Genomic DNA, 18,490 nt, shown 5'->3' on the forward strand with positions numbered 1-18,490 from the left:
TGAATAGCGCTAGCTATTCGCAGCGTCTGAACAGCATTGCTGCCCAGATGCTGAATCGAAGCGGTTGCCGCACGCGTTTTGTACCACACAACATATTGTCATATAGTCTAAGTAACCAGTGAGCTCACAGAGTATGATACACTAATACCATAGTCAGTATACAAACGCATGTCGAACAGAGAACGAACGCGAACGTATAATGCTCTGTGTGGTACAAGCGAAGTGTGTTGCGCGTGCGGCAACCGCTACGATTCAGCATCTGGGCAGCAATGCTGTACAGGCGCTGCGAATAGCTAGCGCTATTCAGATAGGAAAAAACCATCACTGGAAATTATCGATAAATAGTATTTAGTCAGTCAAGTCAATCTATGTGAATTTTAACTCAAACTCAAACCAAATTTAAAAATAGAGACTATTTAATAAACTCATTGTAAGATTGTCGCTGTAATTTATTTAGTTGGACAAAATAAAGTGAAAAACATACGATAAAAATTCAAGCAAAAAATTGTTCGAATACGTTTCATTCACTTTTTTTTTGTTGAAGAAATGATGAAAAAAAGCGGTTATTTTTAGTTACACACGCATTAAACTTGATGACGTCAATACAGGTAAGTATGAATGCATAGTGGTATCGGTGGCTCACCTAATGAAAACTTAAAATGAAGCAATTTAAGTAAAAAATAAAAAGCCACTTGTTAATGACATTAAACAAAAAAAAAGAAGAAGAACCAATAATATGTCTTTATTTTAGTTTTGAGGTAATGTTAAGTCATTGAAATTGACTATAACCATCACAATAATAACATGGAAAGTTGTTTTCAAAGATTAGCTTGTTTTTTTTTATTGTTATAATCACTTTTTGCTCAATTTTAAATACCAAAAGAATATGTTGCATTTTGTAAATGTTTCAATCCAATAAGTATCAAACTTTTAAATATTCGGGAACATTTTGTCTACTTATGTTAACAGCACTATAAACTAATATTTCCACTTGTCAAGCGGTCGATCCCGATTGGACGAGAAACTGTTGCTACGATGCATCGTTTCGTTTTGATGATATGACGTAGATGGTGTTGAAACATTGATCTGAATATCGAGCATTGAATGTGATTTGTTGTTTGTCTTATTGTTTTCACTCTTTGAATTACTTGACGTTGATGATTCCATTCCTTTGTCGTAAGTTTGTGAATGTGGTGAATTTGTGTAAGAATTCTTTCTTGTGTTATTCGAACCATTTGCATCTGATGGATGGTAGACATTGATTTTAAGACCCAATAGTTTTCGATCCAAAAGTAATGGTGGCAATGCTTTGTCCCGTTTCAATTGAGTATATTGGTCAATCATATCGGCATAATTTGTGTGCTCGTTGCTGGAGAAAATGTAATCAATGTGTTCACTCATTCTTTGACGCATTTCCATGGATACATTTGTTGCTGTCTCTTGACTAATGACACGTACACATTCTTGCAAATCAAACAAATGACGCTTTCCATCGCCCAAGCCATATCGTCCGAATATGATCATGTTTAAGTGTTTACGCAAGTTACCAATTTTTTTAACGTTTGCCTTCGATGGATTCTTTTCGGTTGCGCGTATTCGATGAAAAATCGTATGAACATCACATAGTCTACTAACATTGCATGTTGGTGAATCCAATATAGCCAATTGATTCCGAACAAAATTGATCAATGTGACACGATTTTTTGGTAGTTGAACGATACTGCTTGATTTTTTCGACACTTCAATTGTATTAAAGAATTGCTTTAAAACATTATGAAAATTTTGTTGATCACTTGCGATACCATTGACAATCAAAACATTTCCAAATTGTCGCCATTCCAAACGTACCGATACATTGAACTGGGTTTCACTGTCACGTAAAAATTGATGTCCACTATCCGATAGCAAATGTTTGCAGTGTTTTTGGGTGAGATGGATTGTGGCATCACTTTTTTCATTGGCATTTGTCGTTGAATCGGCCGAAATGGGCGATGGTGATCGTGTTGGCTTATATTTGTCTGGTTCATCGTTTGTCAACGATATGAAATCAGGTAAAATGGATGCAGTTGTAACAATATCATTTGCTCGCTCAGAAATCGTTGATTCACTCTCGGTGGTTGTGTTTTGATCACTGCTCTCATCTTCCTCCACAGCATTTGACTTATGCAACAACATTTTCTCTCGTAGTTCTTCAAGAGTGTGGATTTTATCATTCAATATCTCAATTTCAACATCTTTTTTGGCTGAAACCACAGTATTATCGTTTTTGGGCTGAGCATTTTCCGTTTCATTGGAAACTGTAAGCTCTTCAACTTCATGTTCTTCTTTGGCTTCTTTGTCTTCTTCATCCTGCACGTCGTCGATGGTCATGAAACTATCATCTTGTGTATTTTCTGAAAATTCCTCAGAAGCACTAACATCTTCAAGTCCCGACATTTCGAAATCAGCATCATCAACAATTTCGATTGTAGGACCATTGGTGCTGTGTAAATTCGTTTCATTCACAAACAGCACATCATTTTCGGAAGATGTGCTTTTGTTCAGATTTGTATCTAATTTGACTGCCCGTTGGAATCGGTTATAGAATGTATTTCCAGTCGTTATTACCTCGTTTCCAAAGTTAAAACCATAATCATTCAAGTCAGATGCTAGGATTGTGTATTTCGGCTTCATCTGTTGATCCTGGTTTTTCGAAAATAATAATGGACGATAGCTGCTTATATGTACATTCCATTTTGTTGGCCATCGACCACGTATATCATTTGATTTTTTGCATGTATCGGCGTAGTGACCTTCAGTGGCACAGATGCAACAATATTTGCGCTTTGGCGGATTTTTCGATGACCTTGGCTCTTCAACCAATGGCTGATCTAAGGTAGTCTGTAAATTAGAAACAAGATTTTTTCGATCATGTTTTTCACTGCATTTGTTTGGAAAATTTATTTAAAAATGTGATACTTACCGTTGAATGATATCTACGCCATCGATCTGGACAAAATATTTCCCGGTGACCTTTTTGATTACATCCAAAACAAACCAACATTCGTTCGCGTGAACAATTTTGACAACCCCGAAAATATCGTTGTGCCTTATTACCACACTGTGTCAAATGAAAAATATTTTTTTTTTTATATGAATAGAATGAAAACAAATGCAAAGTATCGAAAATCAAAATAAATTGAAACTCACGCTTAGACAAATTGTATTTGGGCACTTTGGCTCAAGATGACCTTCCACACCGCACATGTGACAAATCTTTTTTTGCTGGTGGTCGTGGACAGTTTTTGGCCAAATGGCCCTTTTCCTGGCAATTTAGGCAACGATATTGACGACCCCTATTATAACTGGACCCTGGAAATTTATCTTTGTTTGTAATCATCCAGTTGAGGTAGCCTCCTTTAAACAGAGCAAAAACCGTAAATTAATTGGGTCAAAAGTTCCATGTAAAAATGGACGAAAAAAAACACTTACTTTGCATTCGAGCACGAATGTTTCTCATGCTGAACGTTTCACCACCCCATGAATCATTGTAGAATCGTCTCATCTCATCATTCCACCCACTTTCTAGATCAAACTCAGACACTTCGCTGTCATCTTCATTTTGATTAGTTTCATTTTCGGTCACATTTTCATTTGATTCATTTGCTGGTGTTGTTTTTTGTGCCGAGTCTGATTTTGTATTTTCCGATTTTGCGTCATCCGATACCACTTGATCACTTTCACCATTAATATCCGTAAATATTCGACCCAAATTCAAATCGTCCGTTTCGCCTACTTGATCCGTAACCTCCCATGGGTTCGTTTTTTCATTTTCTGGTGCAACAGTTTCGGCTTCAACAGTTTGATTCTTTTTCGATTTCTTTGTTCTGCGTTGCAACACAGTTTCAACAATGTCACGTGCCTCAATCGTTTCAGTTGGTGTTTCTTGTGTACTTTCCAGTTCATCATTGTCACTTTCATCTTGACCACGAACGATGCTCGACAATTTATTTATAAAATCATTTTCCGATCGGTTTTCGTTCGTGTTTTTATTGGGCTTTGTCGATTTTTTCTTATTGGAATTTTTCACTTTTCCAAGCGCTTCACCACGCACCAAATATGAAATTTCATTCGACACCTCGTCCTCATCGTCATCGGTGTCATCATCCATTTCGGGTAAATCGGAGCTAGATTCATCGGAGTATTTGTGATCCGATTCTTTAGCGCTGCCCGAACTCTTTTTTCGTTTTCGCAAACGTTTCGATTTTGGAATCGTTATACTTTCCACACTACTGCTATCCGAATCAGACAATTTCTTTCGTTTATTCGATGTGCCTTTTGCATAAATTGAATCTGGCATATCTGAACTTTCCGATTCGTATACATCGACGGCAGTAAAACTGTTGGCACCAACTTCATATGATTTCTTGGCTTTGTTTTTATCTTTTTGCATTTGTTTTGGTGGTGTGAAAATCGCATTGTCATTATTAGTTGGAATGGGCGTTCGTTTGCTTGATGTACTTTCTGACGTTTTGTTATGAGTCAATTGATTTTCAACCGTTTCACTCACATGACAAAGATCTTCATCCGAAAGTGTTGCAAATGTGTCAAAGCCAAATGTTCTTTGGTCATTTTGTGCAATAAAATCATCGGTCGATTGAATTGAACTGGATGGGCTTGAACAGCGTGGCATTTTACGACGATTATCACTAACGGCATTTGGTTCGGTGAATGCATGCTCTGCGACATTAGTTGCATTGCTTTCTTCATCGTCCGAACTGTCAAGGCAAATCAATGGTGGTTTCTGTGTTGGCAGTATAATGACATCGTCATCATCTTTATCTGCATCGTCTACATCGATAACGTCGGCATTTGCAGCCAGTTGTTTTAACTCTTCGCGATTTTTGCGTACACTTTTCGTATCTGATTTCTTCTTTTTCGCCTTTCTCGACAGTGGATTGAACGGATTCAATCGTTTTTTATTTAGAAGAGTTTTATTCGCTACACTTACGATCGAATCATCTTCGCTTAATAAATTTTTGTATTGTTCAATCGTGCCTTTTTTGCTGAATGGATTTATGTGTGTGACTGTTAAATTTTTACGAATCAAATCATTATTTGTGTTCAATACAGTTGATTTGGGTTCACTTTGTTTACTTGTACTGGCCACCGGTGATGGTGATGGTGATTGCGTTTGCTCTTCATTAGCAGTGGAATCGTTAAATGGTAAAAACGATATGTACGGTGTAAATTGTTTGGGTGTAACAGTTGTTGGTGCATTACTGATACCATCACGATTTTCATTATTTTTGGCATCATCAGGTGCGCTTTCATTCACATCTTTGGTCGTAACTTTACCCGTTTTGTAAATGCCTAGAGATAAGTTAAAAAAAAAATGAAATCAAATGAAAATAACGTGAAAATGAAAGTGAAATGCTTATGTAAGTACCCGACTGTTTTTCCTTGTGAAATGGCTTAAAATTCGATGCAGCCCTATTGTTTGGGGTATTTGTGCTCCAGTATCGTTTGGCATTTCGTCGTGCCGCTGAACCATTTGATCGGTCCAATTCAGTCAGTGTGTTATCATCATTGTTACCGTTATTCGATGCAGTCGATTGATTTTCATCGTATCCCGTATTATAATGAATATTTGCATAGAGTAAATTTTCCACGTGCTCCAAATCTTCTCGATCATAGTCATCATTATCATGATCCTAAGATAAATGCACACCGAAAATTAACTTTGTTATAAATAAACTTTGAAAAACAATAAACAAAAACTAAACAACTTCTGCTGATAATTTTACCTCGCTCATGATTTATACTCTACAAATCCACCTTTTGTGTGGCTTTCACTTTTTATGTGCAACTTGAACTAGTTGTATTATTATTTTTCTTTTTTCCGTTTTCTTTATTCTCTTTATTTTCTGATGTGTTATTGACAGTTCAATTTGTATTGAGCTAATGTTAGTTAAAAGCTTGCTGGCACATGGCTGTGCACAAATGTCACACATACTCAGACATTAACAACACATGCATGTCATAACATTTGAATGGAGCCGACAATGCAGAAACAGAAACATTGCAGTTAAATAATTTCTGCAACTTAGGCAAATGAATCGAAAATAATTTCAAATCTAAATCGAAACAATTTCAAGATAAAAAATGTGAAAAAAGTTGAAAAAAAAGTGGAAAAAACATGCTAATGATTTAAGTACGTTAAGTACTTAAGCGCGTGGAAATATTGAACGCAACCAATTATGATAGAAGTGTCAAATAACCATCCATTTTTATTTTTCTTTTTCTATCACGATTCGTAATTGCATTGCATGTTATTTAAAGTAAAGTTATATTGTGTGAGAGAAAATTTCGTATAATTCAAAAGGTACATTTCGTGAATTGTGTGGCATTTAGAATTCAAGTGTTAGTTTTTTCTATAGAAAAATCTTGAATGTGAAAAAGTGTGAAATTAAATGAATTTTTATTGCAGGATTGTCAAATGTCGGCAAACAATCATTCATCATAACGAAAATAATACGCAAATGTTCTGGCAATGTGCTCGGTTTCAACTGCGTTGTATAATAAATCAAAAGCGAATCAATTGCAAAAGCACGACACAATAAAATCAATTGAACTGCTCTACATTTGAAAGTGGAAAATTTCACCGTTGTGGTGAAAAACGAGTTGTTTGGTGAAAATTGACCAGCACGACTGAAAATTGGTTGTGGACAACAACGGGTGGACGTCTGGACGACTGGAAAAGGAGGCATCATCAACATCATCATGGAAGGAAAGATAATAATAAAAGAGAATTTTTTTAAGCCATCCATCAACGATATCATTCAAAAGTTTAAAATTCAAAATGACATTTTTGATCGACGAAGGCATGCAACAAACAAAAAAGAAATTGTTGATATATCGAAATCGTGGCGTATACGGGATCGAATGAAAACGGTGAGCGTGGCATTGGTTGTATGTTTAAATGTTGGTGTTGATCCACCAGATGTGTTTAAAATAACACCTTGTGCCCGATTAGAATGCTGGATTGATCCATCGTCAATGTCACCGCAGAAGGCGCTCGAATTGATCGGCGCCAATTTACAAAAACAATACGAACGTTGGCAACCACGGGCCCGTTACAAGCAATCACTTGATCCAACCGTTGAAGATGTGAAAAAATTGTGCGTTTCATTGCGTCGCAATGCAAAAGAGGAACGGGTTTTATTTCATTACAATGGTCATGGTGTACCGCGACCAACACTGAACGGTGAAATTTGGGTATTTAATCGCACATATACACAATATATTCCATTGTCGATTTATGATTTACAATCTTGGATGGGATCACCATCGATTTATGTATACGATTGCTCGAATGCTGGCATCATTGTTAAATGGTTTATTCAATTTGCCGAACAACATGAACGTGAATTTGAGCAAATTGCATCGAGTACCGGAAATTTGAATGCATCGCCCAGTACACAGCCATTTAATTCATTTCGTAATTGTATTCAACTGGCTGCATGCAGTGAAGATCAAATATTACCAATGAATCCACAATTGCCGGCCGATTTATTTACTGCTTGCCTAACTACACCGATTAAAATCGCACTAAAATGGTTTATGTTACAAAAAACATCATTGCTGGTGCCACACCTTACCCAGGAATTAATTGATCGCATACCAGGTCAATTGAACGACAGACGCACTATGCTTGGCGAACTCAATTGGATTTTTACAGCAATCACTGATACAATTGCATGGAATACACTACCAAGAGATCTCTTTCAGCGTCTATTTCGTCAAGATCTGTTGGTGGCTAGTTTGTTTCGTAATTTTTTATTGGCTGAAAGGATAATGCGTTCGTACGATTGTACACCAGTTTCTAGTCCACAAATTCCCAATGGTTATCGGCATCATATGTGGCAAGCATGGGACTTGGCCATTGATTTGGCATTGCAGCAACTGCCCGATATCGTTGAACGCAATGCACCATACCAGAATTCACCATTTTTCGAAGATCAGCTAACCGCTTTTCATGTTTGGCTTGAGCGCGGCAACGAAGAACGTGAACCACCCGAACAACTTCCGATTGGTAAATTCAAGCATTTTTTCCTTTTCTTTTTCAGTATTTAAAAAAAAACGTTTCCATTTTTTTATTTCGCAGTTCTACAAGTGTTGTTGTCACAAGTACATCGCTTACGTGCCTTGGAATTGCTTGGACGATTTTTAGATTTAGGACCATGGGCCGTAAATTTGGCGTTGAGCGTTGGAATTTTCCCATATGTATTGAAGTTATTGCAAGCATCGGCCAAGGAATTGCGGCCACTATTAGTTTTTATTTGGGCAAAAATTTTGGCCGTTGATGTGACATGTCAAGTGGACTTGGTGTGTGATCAAGGTCAAAAATACTTTTTATCTGTGTTACAAGATCCAATAATTACACCAAATTATCGTACATTGGCTGCATTTGTGCTTGCGTCCATCGTTCATAATTTTCCAATGGGTCAAGCGAGTGCATTACAATCATCGTTAGTTTCAATATGTTTGGAGCAAATAAACGACCGATGTGCATCGTTGCGCCAATGGTTGGCCATCTGTTTGGGTCATTTATGGCAAAATTATGACAAGGCTAGATGGTCGGGCGTTAGGGATTTGGCACATGAAAAACTATATCCGCTGTTGTTGGACAGTGTACCTGAAGTGAGAGCAGCGGCTGTATATGCATTAGGCACATTCATAAGCTCACAAAAAACCGATCGCACCGAGCACGCAAATAATTTAGATCGAAGCATTGCATTAACATTATTCTCAACGGTTGGCAATGATATGAGCCCAATCGTGAGAATGGAACTTTTGGCTGCCTTACAATGGATCGTTATGCTATTTTTGAATGTATTCATGGCAGCATCAACACAAGATTCAAATACAAATAATGTTCCGAATACGCATAGTTGGGAACGAATAAAGCGTGTATCAAGCTCAAATTCAATATTGAACATAGGCACGACTGCCTTGGGATTCAATTCAATTTACATAAAGCTATGGCGTGGCTTGTTATCATTTTGCCACGATCCATGTCCGGACGTTGTAAAAATGGCCAAGGAAATTGTGATGTATATTATTGTCGATTTAAATCCAGCAAAAGAGGCTGAAAAAGAGACATATTCATTGAGTTTGCCACCAAGCCCAAATACAAGAGTTAATTATCTTGGTGGCAATTCGCCGCCGGTAGCCAATTTGTCATTGAGTCGTCATGGAATCGAGATTCATGGAAAAATTGAACGAAACAATTCACGAAGCACAACACCGATTCTGGATCGTTCACAATCGGGCAATCGTTCGCGTAAAAATTCACGCATTGAAACCGATTTGACGGCAGTCAATACAACAATAAATGCTGACATCAATATTACATCGGGAAGTTCATCAAATGATGAAAATCAAGATCCAATGAAACCAAAGCCAATTGTAACGACCAATTATATTTCATGGAGTTCGGCAAATGTCACCAATATGGGTGAAAAACATGAAAAATACTTTACAAAATCACGTTGCAAACATTTAGATCCGAAATTGGTGCGTGATATTGAGTATACAATTCAAAATGGTGTGTCCACATTGTATTTGTCACAATTGTGGTGTGCTCAAACACAAAGCACACCAAATCTAATCCGTTTTCATCCGTTTGAAGAGCAAAGTGCTGTTGCCTATAAAGATAAGGTTATGGTAAACGATCGAAATAGTAAATTGATTCATGCGTATGCACCGGCTGAAATACCGCTTAACATTCCAATGCATTGGCGGCATACACAAAATTCGGAAGTGACATCGTTTGAATTTATAAATCCATCGACACGAGCTCTTGTTCTAATCGGACATGATGATGGATGCATTCGCATTTGGAAACCACCGACAGACCATAGAGAAAAACCAACACTTATCACCGGATTCCAAGCAATAAGCGATGTTACCAATGCAAATCGCACAACAAACACATGTGGCCTAATTACAACATATCAACCGATGAATAATGTCATTGTAAGTGGCAGCAATGCGAAGAGTATTCGTTTCTGGGATCCAGAAACTGAAATGAAAAAGGCTGAAATACCGACCGATAGTGAGGCAGCTGTACGTGTACTCAGCACATCAAATGAAGGTTTAACGGTTGCCGGTTTTGATGATGGCTGCTGCAAAATCATCGACATAAGATGTAATGTCGAATCATCCATTGTTCACACATATCGTGAGCATAATGAACGTTTGCTTGAATGTTCAATGATCACCGAAACCGGTACATTATTTACGGGATGTCGAAATGGCGAATGTGTTTGCATTGATTTTCGTACAAATCGTGTTATGGAACGATGGAAAATAAATCGTGAAGCAAGTGCAATGGCTGTCTATCCGTATAGTAATATTGTTGCAATTGGCGCCGAATCAACAATCACACTTTATCATTATAATGGACAAGAATTGAATCGTACACGCTGTGGCAGCGACAGTGGCTATCGAGGATCTCGAAAGTATATTTCTTGCTTAACATTTCATCCGCTCAAAGGCCATATCGCATGTGGCTATTCGGATAATTTGGTAACGGTCTACGAAATAAACGACCGAGTAACCAGACCGATTTCATACTATTGGTGAAAATACACCGATACAAAGCACTTAACATTTATAATAGCGCATTTTTTAACGATTTTGTGGCATCAGCTTCTTTTCAAGGAGGACATTGTACATAGAATTTTTTTTTTAGCTTTAAATACAATTCTATATATATGTATGTATGTATTTAACAATACAATCTAAGAACGACAGACACAAGCATTGATTTCATCAACTGAAAGCAACAAACAAAATCTGAAAACGTTTCGATCATGTATACAACAATCTGAAGCTGTCGAGATAAATTGATATCAATGATAAGAACTTAATAATGACGACGATAAACGATAAAATTATATAAACAATATATATATATATATATGGAGAGAGAGAGACACACACAAAGAGAGAAAACAGGCCATGTTTATATCCAAGCGCAAATAAAACCAAACACATATTCACATGCTCAAGTAGATGAAACAAACGCTTTCAGTCATTTGAAATAGCACATAAATAGTTTCATACAAATTATGTACATATACAGCTTTTTCGTTCTTTTTTTTCTGATTAAATCTAGTCCCATTCTTTTAGTATATTCTGCAGTATATTTTCTTTATTATACAACAGCATACAAACACATTTACGGTATATAACACAAAATTGATATTGATATGAATACAGGAAAACGGTCTCGATTTTATTTTAGCACATCAACGAAATCGTCTTCGATTTGCATCTCAGCGATAGATAAAAATGGAATATTTGCATTTAAAATAACATATTATATATAAAAAATCACGAAACTGTATATGAAATTTCGAACGGAAATTATGAAATAAAAAAAGAAGAAAAAAATAAACGATTAAAAACGATTGGAAAATAATTAATTGTTGTAATTTTTCTTAATTTTTTACTGGTTCTAACTCATGAAACAAAAAATTTGAGTACAAAGGTAATTCATAAAAATCGATTTCCCCCTCAAAACTCTTGATCTGATGTAATTACTTACCGGAGTCTATTGTTCAATTTAATACATTCGAGCTGTAAACTGAAAAAAAAAAAACATTTAAATAATACAAATAGTTCTCTCTTCGGGTTTTTTTATTCAATTCGAAAATACATTATATTCGTCCAAATTATTCAAATCAATTTAAATAGTGGTCATTTTAAACACATACACACAAATTAATGTGCTTAATCAATTCGTCCGATTGAATGAACACATCAAATTATTCAAATCAATTTAAATAGTGGTAATTTTAAACACATACACACAAATTAATGTGCTTCGTAATAGACACTTATTTTATTTGTATTTGTTGTTTTTTTTTTAATTCCAATAAATAAATATGGTAAATCATTAAAATTATTTAAATAAAAATTGGCATCAATTGTCGTCAATCTAACAATTTAAAATACTTTTTTCATAACATCATATAAGCGTCATTAATCTGGTTAGTTTGTGAAATTCACTTGGAATCTATTGATTTATTAAGTATTTTGAGAAATTGAAGAATCCTATCCATTCAAATTCTTCTGTGACCTTTTACATTTGTCTCTGAATTCACAAAGTTAATGAGATATATAGCGGTTAATTCGTTTGTGCATGTTTGCAGTGTCAGACATATTACAAAACTACTGTGCAAGTCTACGCCAAACAATCGTGCGAAGTGAGTCTAGTGATGGAATTTAGAAAAAAAAAATGATTTGATAGAAGATACAGCAGCACGTTTATTACGTAATCATGGATATAATCGTTTCGTCGCTATCATTTTCGCCATTTAAATTGAATGTGATTTTCTACATTGAACAATCATATTACATTTGTATTGGCACATATTAAATTGTGTCAATGCCACTTTTTGGTAACAACATATTTATACTATTTAAATATAATCTGAAGAAGACAACATCATTTTATCGAAAATGTGCAACGTAAATATAAATAAAATATAAATCAAATATATGTATCAATGGAGAATCTGTATACTTGGCGTACAGAGCTTAAAAATGCTGCATATCCAACAGTATACCATGAGGATTTGATTTCATATAGAAGAAGAAAAAATAATAGCTGGCAAATTGGCAAATAACTTAAATTAAGGAAAAATAATAATTAATAGCTACTTTTGATATCAGTCAGTTGGAATGCACGGTTTAAAGTGTTTTGTCTCGTTTCCTCTGAAATTTGGCATTTTTCTACTGTTATAAGACCATTTTTTTTTTAAATTTAAATACATAAACAAATAAAAGTCTTAGTACTTATACTTAACAATAGGTCTTTTTTAATGGACGAACTGTCGCTTTTCTTCCCGGTCCTGAGCAGGTAACATTCGATTTCATAACAAAGTTATAGGCTTTTCGCATTGCAATTGATTTGATTTCATGTACTGTTATCATTCCTAATTGAATAATTGAAATACAAAATCATTAAATCATTGAATATGTTAAATGTTTATGTAAACGTATTACCTCGCACTTCACATAAATGACTATAAGGCAAGTAATTGAATAGCGGGTGATCTTGCGGTGTGATAGTTGCATTTTCAGCACAAATACCTAAATATTAGGAATTTATGGTATATTTATTTGCAAATTGTCTAAACCTAAAAAACTTACCTGTCAAATAAACGTCTTCTAAGTGTAATATTGGCATTACCATCGATGCATTGTATAATTTTTCACTAGCATCCATTGTGAACACATATGCAGTACCAGATAAATAGTTTGGATAATTTGTCTTATCGTACATGTATCGTGGCGCGAACCTATCGAACATTTACAGTTGAATTTTAATTTGGTTTTTGTTGTTTTTAAACATTCTATTACCATTTACTTCGAAAATCTCTGATTGGCTTTGACTTGCAAAATCGAGTGCCAATCAAAAGATTTTCATACTGATGCAGTCGATTTGCGGCGGATAGTGTGCGTATCGTTTTTTGATTATATCGCTGAAGTGTATAATTATACACGGGGACTGTGCCACCAAGTAGAAAATGAATCAAATTCGGTACATGAACAAACGTATCATCATCACATTTCATTAAAAATTTTACTAGAAGAAAAGAAAAGATCACATGATATTAATTTTTAAAATCATTTTACGATAATCAAATTCCATTGTTTGTTTGTTTATACCTTTTCCAACGCAATTATTGTTGATCCATTTCAACATCATAACAGTTTTTAATGTTAAATTATTGTAGGTATCTAAAAAACTTTCTTGAATGAGGTCGTTGTGTATGCGACTCTCTTCAAGAATTTGATCCTGGGTTTCATTGTTTTCAGTTTGGCCGATAAGAAAGACGGTTCGTATTTGGAAGTCTACATGACTAGTTTCATCATAAATGTTATCACTATTTTTTTCTTTTGCACTATCGGAAGACTCCTATTGCATTTAAAAATTGAAATATGTTTTTGTGTTAGAAATAAAAATTATCAAAAATTTTAAAAAATGATGTAAATTAGAACAATTCAAACGCAAACGCCCATATAAAAAGTTATGTGCAATAAAATTTTATTTGAGCTACCTTATAGTTAGATACTGTATAATTCCTCCAATTAGGATAGTTAATCGGTAAATATTTTCCTCTGAGGTGTGAATGAAGCGATGAAAATTTTGAATAATTGAATTCGCTGGTGTTGGCCCACGTTTCTCGCAATGTTTGTCTGTACCAATTAGCACAACATTTAATAGAAGCACGTGGTTATTGGATGTATGGTATACTTGATTAATACTATACCTTATTTCAAAATTGTCAGCCGATGAACAAATTACGATGAGCAGCAAAATTGGTGAATTTCCTTTACATAATGACGATGGTTCTAAAATGGTGGTATTCTCATCGGGCAGAATATAAAATGGTATACTTCGGCTCTGGTTTCGATCCCATCCAGAAACTGACAAATTTACTGGAAAACGCATAAGTTTTTTGTTTTGTTATTCATTTCTATGTTATAAAATGAACATTCAAAAAAAAAGAGAAGATAATAATAAGAAAAAAAACTTACATCCAAACGCAGATCCATCCAAATAAAGCGATAAATAAATTTGTGACAAAATTATCAGCGTAGAAGAAAATCCAAATATACACAGAAATAGCTTAAGATATTTATTTCGGCGTGATAATTTATGCGATGGCAACATTTCGAAATTATTATATTCGGCGGAATGCCTTGAATCGCCGATATAATTTGAAATGCGACGATTAATTGCATCCGTTTTATTCACACTGTCATTTCGTACTAGCGTACAACTTTCTTGCGTCGATGTATCGCTACCGGCATCATCATCACTTTCATCAATTAAATCCATTATACATCGAATCACAATCAATTAATTCATCAATCCAATGATCGATCGCATTGTGGCCAAATATTTTCCGGGCAACATTTATCTAATCAAAACTGTACAAATCCACATTATAAAAAAAAATCAAGTATTTTTTTAGGCGGTTTGATTGAAAAAAATGTTTTCTTCACTTTTTCATACCTTTACAAATGACTTTAGAATGACACATTCTGACTGAATAAAGCACTGCAGTTATCAATTCAAATAGAGACTACTACAATAACTCGTAGTGTACTATTTTTATAATTTACTATAATTAGAATTAGATGATTTTTTGAATTTGTAAATGAGGTCGAGAGCAGCAAATAAATTTTACAGAAATATGAAATTTTGCACTACTACAGATTCAATCGATTTTTTTTTATTTAAAAAAATAGGATAAAGGTAACAATTTATCACAATTTTATTTCGATGAAACTACATTTCGTTGCATACACGATTGGTTTTACGCTGTCTTGATTTTTTTAAGTGGTTAAAAGATAAGATAATTTATTTCAGATTAATCGAAAAATATCGAAATCGGCTGGTATTGCGTGCTGTACAAATGACAGCTGAAGCAAATCAAACATAGTTATCGATGCAAACATGAGACTAGTGTCAACACGAAAACGTCAAACGCATGTGTGTAATAATGATACAAACTGCCGGTGTATGCGTTCAAATATATATGCGCTTAAGTGTGTGCGTCGGATGGTATATCGATTTGGGGAAAATACAACAAAGAAAAAAAAATCAATCATTTTTAGCACAGTTTTAATAGACGTATATATAAAATTACAAAATATATCTATTTATATATACAAGTAGTATGAAATTGGCGGTTTAATCCACGTTTCTTAGTATTAGTGCACACACACACACATACGCAAAAAAAAAAATTCTGCGTGTATAAAATGTTTACGAACACATTGAGGGAAACAAAAAAATTATTATTATTTCAGTTTATTTCTTTTGGTCAAACAATCAGAAGAATGTTTATCTTTTTTTTTATTTTCACCAGCGAAATTTTCCGTTTTCTTTGTTCCATAAATTTTACATTCCTTTGAAGTGTTTTTTTTTTCGTATCGCACTATAATAAGTGGCGCCATCAATAATTTTCAACAGCATACGAAAGATTCAATATGGCGTCGGGCCAAACTTCAATTGCTATGCAAAAAAAGTCTATTGTCATCGACACAATTTTTTTTTTGCACTATTTACAGACTGTGTATAGTAAATTAAATAAATTTGCAGCGAGAATTAAGCGAAAATCGAACAATCAAATGGAACTTTCTAATATGGTGAGTAATTTTAAATAATTAGATTGCTGACATTCTTAGAAATTCATCGAATATTCTATAGTACTGAATTTGATGTGTCGTATAAGCATTCATTTAATCGGGAATTTAAATTTAAATTTCTAGGATAACCAACTCAAACCCACCATTGAAAAACTATTCAATGCATTAAATAATAAAAATGACAGCGAAATTCTGGGTTATTACGAGCGCACGGTTTTGTTGCTGAACAATGCATATTTTGTAAAAAGTCATTGGCCGGATGACAAAAAATTTGGTAAAGACAAATTGTCAATTATACTCTGCAAAGAATTACGTCAGCGTCATGCATATACGCACATCTCGTCACTACCAAACCAGGACCACAAGTCTGCATTTGAAAACTGTCGCAAATTTTTTGATTTGATTGCGAAGGCATCGAAACCCGTTCAATTGAAACTGCCAGACGATTGGCTATGGCAAATAATCGACACTTTCGTGTCTCGATATATTGAGGTTAACGGGCGTGATGATGCGAGAAATACATTTTCTGATATATACAGCAAATTTCTAACGCATTCATCCAACATCGATTCCAAGTCAGTTGCGAGTACGCTGCACTATTTTAGTTTGGTTGAAATGTTGCGCTTACATTCGTTGTGTGGTGATTATAAAAAGGCAATTAATTTGTTGAAATCGATTAATATTCACAAGAAGGATCAAAACACACCGATACCAGCTTTTGAAGTCTTGACGTCGTATTATGCTGGTTTCTCTTATATGATGATGAGTCGCTACAGAAATGCCATTGATACGTTTACCTCAATTTTGGTGACCATTCATGAAAATAAGTCGTTGTACATCAAGCGGTCATATCAAAATAATCAAATCAACGAACTAATCGAAAAAATGTACCGATTGATGACGATTTGCTGGGCAGTTGATAAGACGCCAGTCGACGGAATAATTCTAAGATCGTTGCAGTAAGAGATAAACAGATAAACAAATGTCTGTTTTTTTAATTATTTTCATGTGTCTGTTTTTTCTTCAATCGATTCCATTGCCAAATTCTCATTTTCATTTATTTGCTTGTTATCCATTCCGTTTTCATACTATAGTGACAGGGACTACACGGACGGGTTTATTAACATGGTCAACAACGATTGGAATGAGTTCGAGGGATTCTTCAAGTCAGGCCGCCCAGAACATATAATTGATGAGGCATCGACTGATTTCAAACTACAGATTGAGCAACATTTCAATAGTCACATTTTTCATCATTCTCGCCCAGATGCTGAATTTCCAGATTCCCCAAACAACCGGAATTTTACAATCACAGAAACATGTAGCAAAACACTGGTAATGACCACACTGGCATCGTTTACATTGATATGTGTTGTCGTCTTTGCAATGTCATTTTTTTGTTTGCTTCTCAAATATCAGTTCATGGTTGATTTTTATGAAAATTATAGCCTGTATTATTTTGGTTTGGCAATCGTTTTGGTTGTTTTGATTGTCTTTTGTGGGTGTATCTTTATGAATGCTGACAAGCACTAGTTAGCTAGCATCGGAAAAAAATGCCAATCAATCAAAATTATCAAAAATATTTTATGTTAATAATAAAATCACTTAATTTTCATAATTTTTGTTCTATTTTTAGCATTCATTTATTAAGAGATCATGTGTCCTGTTTGTTTTTGAACACTATTACATTTTTGACAATTTTTCTTTCCAGCAAAACATCATAAGCAAATATATAGAGCTCTTTGAAAGAATAGTTCGTCTCATCGGCTTGGCATTATCGAAGTTGATTCAGAAAATTGTCCCTACTAAATTACGTGGATTCGTGTAATTTGTATGATTTACATTGAAATAAATCACTCGTTTGTGCTGAACATGTAAAAGCAATAAACATAAAAGCAAATGAACATATTTGAATTGGTTTTATTTCTTTTGTTTGAAACGAGGAATACATAAGCAATTCCAAAGCTAGAATCTGTCTTCAAAATGATTGTGAATGGTATTGATGATATAAAATATCTAGGGGGAGATTGCGAAGTTGTTTACAAGAAGAATATAAACAAATATATACGACTATGCCACCAATATATTCCAATATACTTAACAAAATACTCTAGCTATTAGAGTATTACTCTAGTTACTTAAACGACTCACTGTAAAAATATTATTGAAAAGGAAATGTTTCAATGAAAAACCGAAAAAATGGTTTTTTCTTGATTTGTATAATTAAAAAAAATGTTTTATTTTATTTTTTATTGTGTGTTTTATTTATTTA

The 18,490-nt window shown here is 34.4% G+C and overlaps 4 protein-coding genes across 8 annotated transcripts; 2 read left to right on the forward strand and 2 right to left on the reverse strand.

The window, feature by feature from the left end:
- Window positions 1–812: 812 nt before the first annotated feature.
- LOC116351506 (myb-like protein X) lies at window positions 813–5,943 on the reverse strand. 2 transcript variants are annotated; one of them, XM_031783614.1, is made up of 5 exons: window positions 5,787–5,943; window positions 5,429–5,693; window positions 3,472–5,352; window positions 3,190–3,396; window positions 2,985–3,100 (listed from the first exon to the last, which is right to left on the reverse strand). In XM_031783614.1, the coding sequence occupies exons 1-4, from the start codon at window positions 5,793–5,795 to the stop codon at window positions 3,221–3,223; spliced, it is 2,331 nt and encodes a 776-aa protein (XP_031639474.1). In that variant the 5' UTR covers window positions 5,796–5,943; the 3' UTR covers window positions 2,985–3,100; window positions 3,190–3,220. The 2 variants fall into 2 exon arrangements, with proteins under 2 accessions (XP_031639475.1, XP_031639474.1); XM_031783615.1 differs by lacking the exons at window positions 3,472–5,352; window positions 5,429–5,693; window positions 5,787–5,943 and adding an exon at window positions 813–2,880 and having other exon boundaries at window positions 2,963–3,100; window positions 3,190–3,295.
- Window positions 5,944–6,287: 344 nt separating this feature from the next.
- LOC116351505 (regulatory-associated protein of mTOR-like) lies at window positions 6,288–11,392 on the forward strand. Of its 2 annotated transcripts, none has more exons than XM_031783613.1 (3): window positions 6,288–6,402; window positions 6,470–8,074; window positions 8,147–11,392. In XM_031783613.1, exons 2-3 carry the CDS (start codon window positions 6,763–6,765, stop codon window positions 10,627–10,629), a joined length of 3,795 nt encoding a protein of 1,264 aa, XP_031639473.1. In that variant the 5' UTR covers window positions 6,288–6,402; window positions 6,470–6,762; the 3' UTR covers window positions 10,630–11,392. The 2 variants fall into 2 exon arrangements, with proteins under 2 accessions (XP_031639473.1, XP_031639472.1); XM_031783612.1 differs by having other exon boundaries at window positions 6,288–6,364.
- Window positions 11,393–12,293: 901 nt separating this feature from the next.
- On the reverse strand, window positions 12,294–15,893 carry LOC116351508 (beta-1,3-galactosyltransferase 1-like). Of its 3 annotated transcripts, XM_031783620.1 has the most exons (10): window positions 15,080–15,893; window positions 14,599–14,994; window positions 14,331–14,499; window positions 14,118–14,256; window positions 13,726–13,975; window positions 13,417–13,642; window positions 13,207–13,355; window positions 13,060–13,146; window positions 12,850–12,989; window positions 12,294–12,768 (listed from the first exon to the last, which is right to left on the reverse strand). In XM_031783620.1, exons 2-9 carry the CDS (start codon window positions 14,900–14,902, stop codon window positions 12,856–12,858), a joined length of 1,458 nt encoding a protein of 485 aa, XP_031639480.1. In that variant the 5' UTR covers window positions 14,903–14,994; window positions 15,080–15,893; the 3' UTR covers window positions 12,294–12,768; window positions 12,850–12,855. The 3 variants fall into 3 exon arrangements, with proteins under 3 accessions (XP_031639480.1, XP_031639478.1, XP_031639479.1); XM_031783618.1 differs by having other exon boundaries at window positions 12,294–12,989; XM_031783619.1 differs by lacking the exon at window positions 15,080–15,893 and having other exon boundaries at window positions 12,294–12,989; window positions 14,599–15,066.
- A 145-nt stretch (window positions 15,894–16,038) lies between these two features.
- LOC116351509 (eukaryotic translation initiation factor 3 subunit L-like) lies at window positions 16,039–18,126 on the forward strand. Its single transcript, XM_031783622.1, has 4 exons — window positions 16,039–16,218; window positions 16,342–17,177; window positions 17,313–17,553; window positions 17,930–18,126. Exons 1-4 carry the CDS (start codon window positions 16,060–16,062, stop codon window positions 18,044–18,046), a joined length of 1,353 nt encoding a protein of 450 aa, XP_031639482.1. The 5' UTR covers window positions 16,039–16,059; the 3' UTR covers window positions 18,047–18,126.
- Window positions 18,127–18,490: the final 364 nt, after the last annotated feature.

Source organism: Contarinia nasturtii, unplaced genomic scaffold (genome assembly GCF_009176525.2).
Source record: "Contarinia nasturtii isolate CC-2019 unplaced genomic scaffold, AAFC_CNas_1.1 Cnas_scaffold_5583, whole genome shotgun sequence".
Lineage (NCBI taxonomy): Eukaryota > Metazoa > Arthropoda > Insecta > Diptera > Cecidomyiidae > Contarinia > Contarinia nasturtii.